This window comes from Scomber japonicus, chromosome 7 (genome assembly GCF_027409825.1).
Source record: "Scomber japonicus isolate fScoJap1 chromosome 7, fScoJap1.pri, whole genome shotgun sequence".
Lineage (NCBI taxonomy): Eukaryota > Metazoa > Chordata > Actinopteri > Scombriformes > Scombridae > Scomber > Scomber japonicus.
The window spans coordinates 16984240-17000523 of NC_070584.1; the positions used below are offsets into that span (position 1 = coordinate 16984240).

At 40.3% G+C, this 16284-nt stretch overlaps 2 protein-coding genes across 3 annotated transcripts in view; both read left to right on the forward strand.

Annotated features, from left to right (window-relative positions):
- Positions 1–617: 617 nt before the first annotated feature.
- Positions 618–7935, forward strand: cope (COPI coat complex subunit epsilon). Its single transcript, XM_053321676.1, has 10 exons — positions 618–731; positions 910–972; positions 1097–1197; positions 2202–2354; positions 2710–2763; positions 3072–3153; positions 3819–3974; positions 6239–6307; positions 6961–7035; positions 7574–7935. The coding sequence occupies exons 1-10, from the start codon at positions 630–632 to the stop codon at positions 7625–7627; spliced, it is 909 nt and encodes a 302-aa protein (XP_053177651.1). The 5' UTR covers positions 618–629; the 3' UTR covers positions 7628–7935.
- A 214-nt stretch (positions 7936–8149) lies between these two features.
- Positions 8150–16284, forward strand: part of cers1 (ceramide synthase 1) — a 30424-nt gene continuing 22289 nt past the window's right edge. For both annotated transcript variants that reach the window (XM_053321674.1, XM_053321675.1), the window contains exon 1: positions 8150–9342. In XM_053321674.1, coding sequence (XP_053177649.1) covers positions 9094–9342 — 249 coding nt within the window. In that variant the 5' untranslated portion in view covers positions 8150–9093. The remainder of the gene's footprint in view (positions 9343–16284) is intronic.

Consider the following 16284-nt stretch of genomic DNA (forward strand, 5'->3'; position numbering starts at 1 on the left):
CTCTAGTCTGTAAACACATAGGCTGACACTGGTGCCTACCTTTTGTGCATCATTATTTTAATGTGTGTGAATAAATGTCATTGAAAGCCCTGTAAACCCATTATGCTTATAATTCACTTGTCAATTTAAGTTGTGTCATCATAGGCCTCAGTAGGCTGATGCAAATCATAGTGTCAAAGGAAATAATTAGGCCTAAATACATAATGGTGTACTTTTAAGTATGTAAGTATTACTATTTTTCAACACAACATAATACTTTTACAGAGTATACGCTCTCATTATTGTTAATCTACCCTATTATGATCTCTGACCTGGGAAATATCACTGATGATTATGTGGGCACTGGCACATACAGGAGTCAGAGGAACATGTGGTTTGTCACTGCCTACTTCAAGGATGAGAAACCTTAAAGAGTGATTTCCCTCTTTAAGGCTGGAGAGGAAGAACTGGATCTGGAAAACGTATTTAACATTGGGTTTGGCAGTCTATTCCATCGTAGAAACTGGGCCATAAAACCAAACCAGTAAAAAAAAAATCCTTTTTTTATTGAACTCCATTTCCCACAATCCTCGGTGCAACGCTGGAAGGTGACGTATCTGTGCTACGTGTCAGGAAGTTATACAGTCAATATGGCGGCGCAGCAGGGTGATGTTGATGAACTCTTCGATGTGAAAAATGCTTATTATATCGGCAGTTATCAACAATGTATTAACGAGGCTCAGAAGGTGAAGGTAGGAAACATTTGAATATCATAAAGGTTATTGTTATGTCCACTCTGTGGCTCTCTGACTCACAGCAGAGAGTGCTACGTTTGGCGAGCAGCAATGCTAAATATTGGTGCTACTATTTCTCTCACTGAGTTGAATTAGCCTAAATGTATAATTTCTGTTTTTATTTTGTCTTTAAAAGCCTTCGGCACCTGATAAGGAGACTGAACGGGACATGTTTTTGTACAGAGCTTACATTGCCCAGGTAAATCCAAGTAGAGAAGTATCATTATCATCTGTGTAATTAATCACTGTCGCAGTACAATAAAGTACAGTCAATATCAAATTAAAAGCTTGGCCACTTAAATCTATTGTGTTCTTTGTTGCAGAGGAAGTATGCTGTTGTCCTGGATGATATCAAAGGCAACTCTTCACCCGAGCTGCAGGCTGTCAGGATGTTTGCTGAGTATCTCTCAAGTGAAGGCAAAAGGTATTTAGCCCCGACTTCAAAATATAAGTACAAGTATACTGAAAGTCTCAGCAAAATGTGTCAGAATTGTTAATCACATACCGACTGCATAAAACACAAGTAGAAATGCAATCATACGGAACATTTTGAGCATGCTTCATGAATTATCACAAGCAGAATCATATATATCAGCCTAGTGTGGTCCAGATGGCAACAGAAAAATAACAATACACAGGATCATTTAACAATAAATGTAAAAGCAAACATGACAGTGTAAGAAAGGGACAGTAATGTACGTATTTCGTTAGGTGTGGGTCTGTCTGTTTACAGGATTTATGTACAGTTAACAATTAAAAAATAAACATCTACACAGTGAACAGACAGACAAAAGCTTGGAAAAATAAATAAATATGTAAATTGATGGATCTTATACAGCCACTTGAACCCAGTTTTCTACACAATAGTGATCAATGTCTTTGATGTGGTATATGATGGCAGCGGCTCTTTCTTCCAATCTTTTTTTATTTTTGGCATACTGCACACTTTGGTAAAGGCTACAGCCACGTCTCTATGGGAGCGTTTTCATGACAGTGCAAGATGAGACTGATGACCTTCGGTTTCATATCAGAGATGCTGTTTGAGGTGATGAAACACTTAAAGTAACTTGTGCTGCCAACTTTCATGGCTGTAATCGTCAATTTGCAAAGTAAGGTCTTTTACCCTGAACAAAATGGTGTCAATGTCAGAGTGTTTATTTCTTACTGAATGGCAACTATCATCTTAAAGAGTGAATTTTAATCAGTGCAATATACGTTTATTTGTAACAGAATATTTTAGAATGTACTACATATTGTAAATATATTACCCTGCTTTGGTCATAACAAATCTAAATGCAAATGAATGTGTAGAGAATACTGCCCTTCTAGTTTAAAGTGTCATCAGTACCTGAAAATGATTCAAGGAATCTCTCCAGTTTAAAGTCGTCATTGTCTGAATTCTTCTCCCTGCTGTTGTCTTCTGTGCAGGGATGTTATTGTTGCTGATCTAGACAAGAAGATGGCAAAGAGTGTGGATGCCGCTAACACCACCTTCCTCCTCATGGCTGCCTCCATCTACTATCATGAGAGCAACACTGATGCTGCTCTCAGGACTCTGCATCAAGGAGAAAGCCTGGAGTGGTAAGGAGAGATCAAGATTTTACTTTACAAGGTCTCAGCAATATTTTGTTTATGACTAAGATTTATTTCTAGTGAACATACCATCAAATAAAATCAAATCTGTTACTTTCTGCAAACTATAAAAAAGTATATTCAAGCTACAATAAAGATGATGGAGCATATTTGAAATTAAAAAAAAAAAAAATACTGTCCATCACCAGTCTGACAATATAAAGTACTCTTTTAATAGAGTACTTTAATTTTTCTCTGCAAATTTCAGTTTCTGCTCCCTTGTCTAAACCACATCACTCTGATGATCTTGGTTTGATGGCATTAGCCTGAAATTGACTGACCTAATCATTTGTTTATTTTTCAGCATGGCCATGACCATCCAGGTACTGCTGAGCCTGGATCGTGTTGACCTGGCAAGGTATGAATTAGTTTAAAGGGTTCATGTCAAAACAACATCAACAGTAGGTGATTTGCATTGTAAGGTCAGTTTTGTTATTTGAAGCCTCATGGAAACATCCAGGTGTTTTTTGTGCATGCATTCATCATGCAAATTCGCATTAACCTTATTGTAGTAGAAGTCTGGAACTATATGTGTATGTGTATGTATGTATGTATGTATGTGTATATATATATATATATAAACTTTGCATAAACAAAAGCAAGTCTAAATTGGGGTTATATCTGTATTATTTAATCATGATGACAATATTCCCTTTGTTTTGACAGGAAAGAGCTGAAGAAGATGCAGGAGCAGGATGAAGATGCTACTCTAACCCAGCTGGCCACAGCCTGGGTTAATATTGCTGTGGTGAGGAAACCAGTATATGCTTCATTTGTGATACATAGTTGATTTATAAACAAATTCTCTATAATGAATAATTTGTAAACCTTTCATTCATAATGAGGTCGATATCAGAAGCCTAATGCCCCTGCATGTACACTGAGGAAATTAAATTCCTATTCATCACATTATCTGTTTTATATTGTGATTGAGTGAAGCTGTAGTCAGGTTTGAATTAATTAGCAGGCAATTTGGTATGTAGCTGTTTTAAAGTGAGTGAAAGCACAGCAGGTATTAGGTGGATTATGCTTCATTTAAATTACTCATATTTCACACTAGAGCTTTGAATTCTTGAAGAGCAGCAGGCACCCAGGAACAATTAAAAAAGATACAACATGGGTTTGAGCATAGCTCAGTGGGTAGAGCACTGTGAGGCTACAGTCCTCGCTGCAGGCGACCCCGGTTCGAATCCCGCACCTGCATGTCATTCCCCCCTCTCTGCCTCCAGTTTCCTGTCTCTCTCCATTTACCTGTACATTAAAGGGAAAAAGCCCCAAAAAAATATAAGAAAAAAAAAAAAAAAAAGATACAACAAAAAGGATCTGTATACTCATCAGAGGCTTTTCAGCTGAACATTCAGATAATATTTCTTCTTGCCTAAATTTTTATTGCGGTTTTGCTTGTCGCTCCAGGGTGGAGAGAAGCTGCAGGATGCCTACTACATTTTCCAGGAGATGTCAGACAAGTACTCATCTACGCTGCTGCTTCTCAATGGTCAGGCAGCATGTTACATGGCTCAGAACAAGTGGGAAGAGGCTGAGGGAGTGCTACAGGAGGCACTTGACAAGGTTAGATGACAATAATTGTTTGTTTTTGTCTCTTCCACCCTCACACATCAACTGAGATACTAAGCATACTGTGTTGTGCATACTAGCACTTGTTGTCTATTCAGTTGAAGCTCTCAACAGTTTGTTTCTGAGACTGGTATTACATTCACACTAATCCTGAGTTAATGTGCCAAGACAAGATACATTGACAAGGATTAGAGAGTAAGCAAAGATTAAAGGCTGATTTATACTTCTGCGTCGGAACGAAGAAGCCTCCAGAACGACCTAAGGCATACCTACACAGAGCTCTCTGCGTCAACGCGGACCCCTATGCCTGTAGCCTGACGTGCACTTCCAAAAAATCCTAACTACGCGTCATGGCAACGCGGACCACAAGGGCTGTGATTGGTCTGGTCAAAGTGTCAGTTCCTCCAGCACTTGCTATATTTTAATAATGAACAAAAGGTATGTGTTTTCTGTTATTAGAGCACATAGCGCAATGCTACATGCTAATGTGACCGGAAGATAAACAAGGATACAGATAGAGACTCCTCTGAAACCACACACACACACACACACACACACAGTCACACCCACACAGTCACACCCCCAAGCAACACGTTCCCTCGACGCAGAACTTCGAAAGGACAACGACTGCGTTGCTCCGACGCAGAAGTATAAATCAGCCTTAAAGAAGGGGTAGTTCAGAAAACAAGAAGCGTCTCTTCCTTTTTTCTTTTAATGTGCCGCAAAAGCACTTTTTGAAATAGCTAATCTGAACTACTCCTTAGTGTGATGTCACAACTTGAACAAAAATAATGATATTCAGATTTGAACATTTTTAATTTCAATTTAATCAGGTTTGTGTACCGATACATATAATCTTTAGATAAGGGAGTCTGAACTTCTGGATGGCTATCAGTGTAAATGTTAATTATGTAAACTATTTTTTAATAATCCCCAAACAGTCTGTTTCATATGAATTTGAGGTATGTGTGAAACCAAATGCATTCTAGTGAAACTAGAGAGAAGTGAGAAAATGTGTCATGCCCCCGCCATTAATCTAGTCATTGGTGCATTCATTTTTTTGAATGATTGCTGTTTGAGAGTTAAAGCCAAGATACAATAAAGACATGCAGGGGAAATTAAAGAAGATTTTGGACCACTTTAGCAGTGTGTGGGTACCCTTCTGCTCTTTCTTCTTTTTTCTGTTGCCCAGCACCTGCAGAAATACATGTATAGGATGCCCAAACCTATTATTTTTAATGGCAATAGCATCAGTCTCAGAAATTAGGCTGAATCTAGCGCAGTTTGAAAAATTCAGCTTCCTGCTTTCTAACAGTAGATGGCACCACATACTGTTCAGCAGGCTACAGTAAGTCTAATAGGGGTTGACTAGTGCACACTACTGACATACAAATGTTAATTTTATGGAGTTTTTTTTTTTTTTTGCTTCTATTAATTTTTCATTGTTATTATATGTTGAATATGTGCTACTCTGTGGTTGTGAATATTTCAGCTACTTTATTGTAAATGTAGGCACAGTGTGATTTATATCTCAGGTCTGTTTTTTTAATAAGCAGTAATGTTGACTGTTGAAACCAGACCTGGTTGAACCAGACCATCTTAGCTCTGAGATTAAGTCAGCTCTGAGATGTCTTTGTGGGATAACTGAAAACTAAACCAAGAATTTAGGTTGACTGAAATGAGGCCTTTCTCCTTTTTGTTTAAATATCCACCTGTTAGAACACAGTAATCCTGCTTCAGAAAATATGCCCCAACTTCATGTTGCCTTGACTGTGTGACATACTGGCAGTAGTAAAATTATTACAGAGAGATGGTTATCCATTGATGTTATGTCTTACTAAACTATACAGAAAGAGAACATAAGCCAAAAGCAATGTGACTATACATTAATGATTTCAGTCCTCGTGTTCCTCCCGAGGAAAACCAGACAAACTGTTTCTATGGTGATAAATGGAGTAAATAAACTGAATAGATAAACAGATGTTATATTGTTTTACATGTGCGCGTAGATGCGCTTTGGGAACAATACTCATTAGCCCCTTATGGCAGATGTTAGCAGCAGACTGGAACGCTGCACAAAAGCTACCTGCACCAGTGTGTCGTCTGCTGTGCGCTGTGAATATTATGGAGGGGATAAGGTCATTTCATTCAGTTAGTAACATACTGAACAGGAGGTCCTTTTCGCTTTCACTGTCTTGTCTTCACGTTTCAGTTTGTTGTTTTATTGTATCTCACTCTCTTGTCCCCACCCCTTTCAGGACAGCAGCCACCCTGAGACCTTGATCAACCTCATAGTGCTGACTCAACACCTGGGCAAAGCTCCCGAGGTGAGACTTTGGACCCAAAGCTGTTAACGAGACACTGCTTTAACTGCCATCACTTTTGCAGTTTCCTATAGGCTAACTCAACTTTGGTCAAAGACGACTTGAACAGTCTTTCTCTGTTACTTTGAGTGCAAAGTGCAAAGTGTGTTTGCTTTGCTTTGATTAAACCAGGAAAATGCATTCAACCAAGCAATTTCTTGATTGCATTGGTCTTCTATCATGAAAGTCATCACCTAAGCATATCTGCTAGTTTAGTGCTGTGTGTGAGTTATACACCTTGGAACTCCAGAGTTCATAAGATAAAGACTCAATTATCTTAGGCTACATTTGATGAACTTGATAGTAATGCAGTAGAATGCTGACGATTGACTCAAAGCCATCATTAAAGAGTGTAATAACCACTGATTAACACTTCTTACACAAGGTTAACAGGAATTACGTGGGCAGTTACTGCTAACAAATGTAATAGTAGTCCTCAGGTATAGTAGGAGGTTGTAACCTTTGAATGTGGGGAGAAAAAGTTATACATTTGGAAGGAAGTTGTGTAAGTTCATTTAGGATCTTATTGTTTATGATGAGAAGCTGTTTAAGAGGCTTTTCTGGTTATTAACTTTGTCATGTTAGTTTCTAACATATGTATAAATGTCTGTCCTCAGGTAACCAATCGGTACCTCTCTCAGCTGAAAGATGCTCACAAAGCCCATCCATTCCTCAAAGACTATTTCTCCAAGGTAACTGACTATTATTGGGATCTGTTGTTCAGTGCTCTCCTTCGTGTTCAGATGGTGGTAGATTTGTTTAGATGCTGTGTTTTAAAGCATGGATCTGTTACTGCTCTGTGTTTCTCTTGAACATTACTAATCAGTTTGCTCTTTGAAACATCATGCCAGATTTTCCAGAAGTCAAAAACAAACATAATGATAATATCTGGGATGTATCTAAGATGGCCGGGTGCTATTCAGGTTCAGATCTGCTCACAGTGACTGGCCTCCACAACCTTTACTGTTATAATTTAATTACCTGGCTTGGTTGTTTTGAAATGGGAACAGCAGGTGTCCTTGGAGCAAAGCCAATAAGCATGTTAAACTTTGAATCTTCAGCCTTTGCCACACATTGTGTAGTAATTACACAAGAGTGCATATGTACATAAACACTTTAAAACTGGGTTATACCCTTTCCAAACAAACCATGTGAGGCACAGCTGTTCCCTTGGTCAGTTTTTTTTTCTGGTGTCTAACTGTTTCCTCTGCTCTTTGTTTTTTTCTGCAGGAGAATGAATTTGACAGACTAGAGATGCAGTACGCCCCCACCGCCACAGCATGAAACATCTGCTTTTGTAAAGGCTGCTCAACAGTGGACTTCAGCGACACTCATTCTCTCTCTCTCTCTCTCTCTTTCTATCTAACTTACCTGTATTTGCTTTGATATTTTTGACTTGTAAGGAAAAAAAAAAGTTTAAATAAAACTCTGGCTGTATTATTTAAACCAGACCGGGGGGGTCATCATTTTACTAGTTGGGTTAGATGAAACATGTCTGCCTCTCTTAATAAATGAGCATTTCTCCAATTGAAATCAATACATTTGTGTAATCTAAGCATTCCTTTGAAATGATAATAAATGTTTAATACCAATTGTTGTGTGGTCTTGTGAAAAAAATTAACTCTACATACAAGCACCTTTAGCTGTGCTTTTATGCACGTGTGCATATGAAGGAAATGGATATGTCTTGTCATTTTGTCTTCATATGGCTGTACTGTCTCTTTAAGTCATCCCTTTTTAATCTTCAGCGGTTCAAGTAGAGGGTTCAAAACGAAGATAGCGGTCTTAATTACGTCACGCCCCTTTCAGCTTTTTTTTTTCTTCTCGTCGCCTCCGTTTCTCATAAACCTACGCTGTCTGCTTTTCATCGTACCAGTTGATCCTCATTGAAAGAGGAGCAGAGGAGGACACGTTGACCAGCGCAGAGGAGGACACGAAGAGACGTCAAAAAGGGAGGCGGCAGTTTCCTTTTCCCCCGTCTCTCTCTCTCGCTCTCTCTTACACACACATAGGATACTTTTCTCAGTATTTATCCTTTCATTTTCGGTGGAGTATCTTATATTCGCATGAGACTTGCCGGTTTGTGTGTCGGAGTGTGTCGCCGTAGCAGGAAAAGAGCCCTTATATAAGGCGAGTAACGGAGAGATGAGCCTGGCGGAGAGAGGCGACAGAGACACCTTATAGACTAACATTCAATTTGTTGATGTGTGTGCGCGTTTTCCGTCAACGTTTTTGATTAATTTATTCAAGCAACATAGCTAGCTAGGAAGCTTGTGCCAATGCTGGCCCATTCACTATTGTGTGCGTTTGATTTCTCTTAGCTAGGCGGCTAATGATGAGCCCGTGTGCGTAGCGGAATGAGGATCCGAAGAAGCCTCCAGACAGACGCAGATGGCTCCGATTAGCGGTCAAAACCCCATTAAATAATTTGGTTGTTTGAATAATAAATACAGGCAAGTAGCCTGTGTGTGTGTGTGTGGTCAGACCTGGTGGGCCCAGCTATAATTCATAAAACTATCCTGAATGCGAAGAATGGGCCCATGCCTTAATTTGGAAAACAAAGAATTAGGCTACTGAGGAGGGTAAGCTGGTTAGATAAAGATTGATTTTGCGGGTTTTTTTAGGTGAGCTAGCAAGCTTGTTGACGGATTTGTCACACCGTCTGGACTGTGCAGCTTCCCTGGGATCTCAGTGTCCATCAATCGGAGTGATTTCCCCCCCGGCTTCTTCTCTTTCTGCGCCGCACTACAATGGGCGGTCACACGGGGGGCACCGAGCCGGTGGAAGTGGAGCCCATGCCGGGATACTTGGACCTCATCAGCAGAGCCTCCACCGTCATGCTGGGTGCATGGAGAGACTGTAGCAATTGCGGTCTGGAGCTCACCAAACGGACTCTCCTGGATAACGCGTACATTACCTGGGTGGAAATATCCCTGTTCTTCTTTTGCGCCTTTTTGTGGACGCAGATCAGGCGGGGATTGACAGAAAGTCTGTTCAAGGTGAGTGACACACGATCACAAAACACACTGATCCCTCAGCTACCTAATGTTAATTTATTTACATCCTTAATTGATGGGCTTAGTGGCTCATTCGTCTAATTAGAGCTCCTGCACTGCAGAAATGTGGCCTTCAGTCTCCCAGGGGTTGTCAGTGAAGCCGCATGCTTTGGGAAGGCAAACAGAATAAATGAGGGGTGAGAATGAGTCAAACAGATGTCCAAATATTGAAACCAGTTGTAGGTTTAAGATAAAGAAACAAGCCAGGAGCAACTGACAACATTCACCCCTGTTCAGATAGCTTAACCACACGTCAGAAAATATTAACCTGACCCACAGCCTGCCAGAAACACAGCTGAGAGAGGCATCTGACACACATGTACACACAGGTTTCTATTGGTTCCTGTACTTTTAGTGTGCACAGTCTTAGTAGAATTCAATTTTTTTTTTGTACATACAATTGATTTGCAAGCTTCAGTCTCACTTGCAGGCAGGTATGGACATTAGTGGTGCTATGAATACTATTGAAGTCTGCATTTGTATACTGTAGCTCAGAGGCTAAATTAGGTCTCTAAGAGTGAAGCATGTTAATCTTTCTGGTGACTTTGCAATATAATCCATTTTCTATTTGTGGTTATTTTAACATAATATTTGCTTGCTGACTACAATGCAATCCAGTCATCCAGTTTTACATTTAATACATCTGTATGAGTCAATATAATCATGAAGCTTTCAGATTTAGAGTTAGGACTTTTAGGTACTTTTTTGGGGACAAAGCAGCAAAGTCTGAACCACACACACACACACACACACCCACACATCATGCCTCAATCAGTCAGTTTAAAAGATTAGATATGGGTAATATTGATAAAGTGTAATGTACATGTTATTATATTGGGAGATCAATATTAGTAGTATACTTTGAGAAATCAATAAAGTTGCTCATTGATTTGCAACTACACCAAGAGATATTACTTAAAGAAGTTGCTACTTCATTCTAAATGGTAGACAAATGTATAGCATCCCACTGTATCAATATCATCGTAATGCCCCGATATTACAAATGTGAACTATTGTATATGCGTTATTTTAATTTCTTTATTCGGAAATGAGACCATCAGACTGTGAAGCATCAGATTTGTGATGCTACCAATAGAAAATGATGGCATACTTTAGGTACCTGAGGACATGCATTTATAAAACTGTAACTTACCACAAACTGGCCCTATGCCTGAGTCTCTTACATTTCCTTCATCCATCTCTAAGGCATGAGTATCTCCACCCTGTTAGTTTTACCAAAGAAAACCCTTCTCCTCTGGCTCATTATTCTACCATCATCGTGGGTGGGGGTGGAGTGTCTACACGTGGTGGATGCTACGATGATGATGCTGCAGCAGTATACTGTAGCTCAGGGCCCCATTTGTGATGCCAGATGTGGCCTGAGAATGCAAAGAATGACGCCTGTTTTGCCTCTTACATTGTCTATGTGTGTTTGAGCGTGTAACTTGCAGACTCCTTTGGAACAATATGGGATGGACCCCATTTGAGGCTTTTCATAGTGTAAGGTTTCTAAAAGATAAGGTGATATTTTTTATATAGGTTGAATTATCAATCTGTCTTTTTGCCCACTATAATTTAGTGCATGTGTAACACTGTCTTTACAGTGCTTACATTAGGGATGAAGAGGATTGGTTCAGTGTTAGGTCAGCCATGCTGAACTAATGCAATATGAGTATTGCTGTTATACATCACAAAAGCTGAGGTGGGCTGTCAGATGAGTACAACCACATAATTTGAAGTCTTAATTGAGTACAGTGTACGCAGCTGACTAGGACAAAACAAGATGCTTTCTCATTTATAAAGTTGGACTTTAAGTAAACCGCACCACCCTTAATGACTTGTGAGTAATGATTGAATATGTGGGTTTTCACAGTTTATTTGCACACAATTGCAGTAAAATAGGGGATCTGTCACATGAGTAAAATAAATGACAGCACAGACAATCATGAGTACACATACTTTATTTGGTTCAGAATTCACAACACTCTATGTACATTAAATGTTAGCTTAGGCATCAGGAGACAAAGCAGGGCCTAGAGAATGAATATTCACGGTGCAAGCTTATCTTACTGTGATGTGATCTGACAGTGCCGGTACCTCTGACAACCTTTGAAAACACTGAATGAAAGAGTGGTGCTCTGTGGGGATTGCACATGCATCATCAGGGATCGTTGAGTGGGAAATTTGTTTGTCAAATTGCATTCATCGTAATATAATTCAGGGAGCCTGTACTTATTTAAACTCATATTTCTCATGCAGATGTTGCTGGTAAATTTTAAGAATCCCTCTGCCACATGAACTGATGGATGAAAATAATTAGCTTTCTGTTTTGTTACTTACAGTACTCCCAGTCATGTTTGAAGAATGAAAGTTGACCCACTTCAAATCTCCATTTACTCTGGTCTGCATTTTCACTGTACAGATTCCAATTATGAAAGCAGTCCAAGTGATACTAGCTCCTTTGACTATGGTATGTTGCTGGCCTGATGTACTCAGTGAGTGGTACCACAGAGACTGCAGCCAAACCCTGTTAAAATAAGATGCGTGTCTTCTCGTAGAACCCACCCACTGCCAAAAGCCTCTCTGCTGGAGCTTCCGCAACAGATTGATTCCTTTAAATTGGGCAGATATATATTTGCAGAAATACTGCTGATGAAACCAATCACATTGAAAGCCATCAATGATTCAGTGTTTGGACACAGTTGCAGAGAATGGAAGTAAAGTCAAGATTGCAAACCTGGACCATTTTTGTCCAGCATTTTGAGGTCCTGTGTCTTTCAGATTATATTAACCAAAGGAAGGAAACTAGGTTGCACATGGTACCATCATTTCACGTGTCAGTGATAATGCTGTGGGGAGAGGTCTGGAGAGTGTGGTGGGGGAGGGGAGGGGCCCTGTATACATTACTGTGTGGTTGAGTGAGTGTTTTTCATCATGTTTCCCATCAGGTTCAGTGATTCCCCTAGCTTGGCTGCTTTGAGGTCAGGATGGGGTCGGGGGGTATGGGGGGACTCCCCCTCGAAGCAATCGTTTTGGAAACGTTGAAGTTTGATGCTGGGGTGTATGGGTTACAGCACATCTTGAGGTTAAATTAAAACAACTTATTGATGAGCCACTTGAGCTCAGATGAAGACACTGCAATACATCATCATGATCTCCTGACTCATCCATCGGCACTACTGATGTTAGCACTTTAAAGTTTTAACAAAGGTAAATGTGCCCTTTAAGTTGAGTGTTGACACTAAGTACCATGGCCTGAGGCTAAAGCCAGCGTGGAAGTACATCTTCCCATGAAGATCATTCAAGCTTTTTCTCATTAAGAAAGGTTTATTGTTGTTTATTATTATTGTTGTTGATTCAGGAAGGCGTTGTCTAGCCAGCAGATCAAGGTGAGCAGTGTGTCTGTTGCTGCTAGCTGTCAGGTTAAGGATGTCAAGTCCTGGCCTTGACCAGCCACATGTGGGTTAACCATCTCAGGGAGGGACCCCCATCTCGTCTGCATTGTATGTATGGGAGTAATGAAGCCCAGCAACAAGCTGGCTAAGGCTAGCACTTGCTGTTTGGTCAGCCCCCAACTCAATGAGGAGCGGAGTAATAGAGAGGAGGTTTATCTGTATCTCCTCGGTGACAATAATAATGAGGGTTATGAAGGTGTCGACCTTTCTGGGTTGAGGTGTTTTGGGCTTTGGAGGATGAAATTTGGGTGGGTTGCCAGGGTAACCCACCAGTTCTCTTTAAACTTAGTGAGGTACCTTACAACACTGCCCTGCTTGCTTGCATTTGTGGGACCCCTGGAAGAAATACACTTGAGAATGCCATGTGGGGTGTCACAGGTGTTTATATAGGGGGGACCAACTGGCCCATGCAACTGAAGACGATTGATCTGCCTCACGACAGATGTGACGGTGTCAGAGCTTCCATGATTGGTCAGTAGGTGCTGCTTCCTATAGTGGGATACCTCACTCGTTTTTCAGAGAACCGGGGTTACCTTGGAAACCAAAAGTTTTCCTTCCTCTTTTTCTTTTAGTCCTCACTCTGCACAAACATGTTTATCAGAACGTGTGAAGGTTTATTTCTTTATGTACTTATGGTAATTTATAAGGCCTTTAATGTATTAGTGAATGAGTTGTGTGCATTGGATTTAAAGTATTTGCATTTGTGTGCCTGTTTTTATGAGTGACAGGTTTCAGATACATACAGTATGTTCCTGTTCGCACATATTTGCAAAGCGTGCATGGCTATGTGTCACTTATTATCACATACATTATCACCCTCTGGGTGGATGAGATGGTTTAGAGGAAAAGATGATTTTAACAAGAACAGTGACAAAGTGATATTACTGGAATGAGAGAGGAAGGGTATTCTGAGTGGATGAATAAACAGAGAAGGAAGGGAGAGTAGAGGAAGGAAGGAATGGCGGAGAAAAGTGGGCCGAGGGGCCTGCAAGCAAGCCTGCTGACTCAGCATGCAGCAGCCAATTATTAACACAATTGAACACATATCCAGACACGCACATTTGTTGGTAAAAGGACATGTGCTCATTCACATAAAATATGCAACTTTTGACTACTGCTAAACGTTAATATCCAGCAGCATCAGGGGAGAGGCGGCACATACCTAACACACAAACAGTGCAGAAAAACAAGGTAGGCAGTGGTCCAACCCTCTCAGCAGCAGCAGTTTATAACCGCTCTCATAAATGCCTCCCATAGCCCCTCACACACACACACACACACACACACACACACACACTTGCACAAACTGAAGTGGTCACGCAGAGGAGTGCAGCCAGTGCAGCAGTGTGCTTGCCATCTCCAGTCTTGTTGCAGAGCTTATCTCCCTGCATAGAGCCGAGTCGCACCTCATACCCCGCTGTTGTTCTAAATGTGAAAGCAGCCTGAGCTTTGATAAGGTCCCCGACCACAGATCCCAGATCACCTTCCACTAAGCCCCTGCTCATTGTTGTGAATTAGAGTTGCAGAGAGAAACCTGATACTGGATTTGTGGTAAGGGGAAGTGTTATCCATTCAGCCAAAAGTGCCCACTCAGGTGAAACTTACTTGTAATTTTGACACTGATTGGAAACAATTGTTCTGACATTTGGTTATTATTAGGCACATGCTGTGATCTCTCTTCTCCTCCCTTCTCATGACTCAGCTATCTAATCCATCATCATTTGGCATTTAGATGAGCAGCACTTTCACCATCACCTGACATGTGATCTATAGCCTTATATGCATCAATGTGTCATATATTATAAATACAAAGCACTTAAGAGTTCTTTAAACTCTCAATCCCACTGTACACTGTGGGTTTGCTGTAATCAATCATAATATGTCACTGCAGTAGATGTGGCTTTAGAAATCGGTAAAGCCTAATTATATCCCATCATTTTTGTTTTCATCTATATTAATATTAAATTATGTTTGTTATTGTAAATGCACAATGTTTGTGTATGTTTAGTTATAAAAGGCCTACAGTAAGGCTACAGCATGTTCCTAACCTTGTGTGTTGATGGCTTTTTATGCTTGCATCAAGCTACCCAGTTTTCATTTCCTATTGATGCATTTGGTGGCTTGCTTGTCAAGTTCAAAGGCTGATTTCTATACACATGCCATGACACATTTAGACCTTCTATTATATGTTAATTACTGAGACGAGACACAAAAAAAAAAGATGTTTGTGGTTTCTATTAGCTGGTTTCCGCTTCTCAGATGTAATACTTTTCTTTGTTATACAGGATAATAAACTTATTAACTTTGAGATATGGGCTGTCGTTGTTATAAACACATAACATATGACCTTGTGCAGATCAACAATTAACCAATTGTCAAGAAAATAATTTACAGATTATCAATAATAAAAATACATATATTTTTAGTTGGTTTATTTCATAGACAGACATTGACTGTTAGCTGGATAGCTACATTTCATAATCAGTCCTTGGGCAGGCAAATATACAAAAGAATTACTGTATCAAGGTAATAGTGAATAAACATAGCATTGTACAAAACTTAAAGCAGTTCTCATCTAAAGCAAAAAATAAAATACTGTGTGGTTAGTGGTCATAATAACCACACGGCAGCCATAAAAGAAACTCACTGCTCACCGTTACTGCTCCTTCCTGTTGGATCTCTTGTAGTTTAGCGCTCACTTCAGACTCATATCGACTCTTTTCTTCATCGGCAGAACAGAAAGTAACACAGCACTCAGGTTTGTTCATAATTTCTCCTTTTTCGATATGTTCAGTTCAGTTTTATTTTCATATGCCATCATTTAGTAGTAGCCTGGAGTCAGTTTAAGACAGTTATAAACAGATAGCAGGTCTACCGATGGTTTTACCAGAGGAAGAAACGGGGGTGGGGGGGCGGGGGGGTTGTGCACTCGTACTTGGTGAATCATAGCTAAAAGCAGCCATATATACCGCTAGCGACAATGCAGGAACATGAATCATGTGTTTGCTGACTGTGACAGTCAGACTCTCTCCTCTGGTCAGCTGGAATGTGCTGAGGGGCGTCGACTGCTACAGAGCTGCTGCGGCCACTCTCTATCTTTTTCCTCTTCCTCTCTCTTTCTGTCGACCTTATTTTCCTCCTGACAGACAGAATGGACATGCTTTCATTAGACAAGAACACACAGTCACTTGGCAGCTGTCTCTCTTCTAACGAGGCCACTCTATAAATGTGTGAGAGCTCAGTGGTCAACCAGAATATGCACATCCTCTTTTTGTGTGCATGTGTTTGCGTGTCAGGTCAAGTCCATTCAGTTTATATAGCACTAAATCACAAAATGAAGTTATCTCAGGGCACTTTTCACATAGAGCAGGTCTAGATTGTTGTCTTTACTTTACAGAGACTGTACATTCCCCCATGAGCAAGCACTTTA

Bases quoted from the DNA above. Each gene is read 5' to 3' on its own strand.
- cope (XM_053321676.1), top strand. From the start codon at position 630: ATGGCGGCGCAGCAGGGTGATGTTGATGAACTCTTCGATGTGAAAAAT. The intron at 732-909 runs GTAGGAAACATT...TGTCTTTAAAAG, and splicing joins ACGAGGCTCAGAAGGTGAAG to CCTTCGGCACCTGATAAGGA. The intron at 3,975-6,238 runs GTTAGATGACAA...CACCCCTTTCAG, and splicing joins TACAGGAGGCACTTGACAAG to GACAGCAGCCACCCTGAGAC.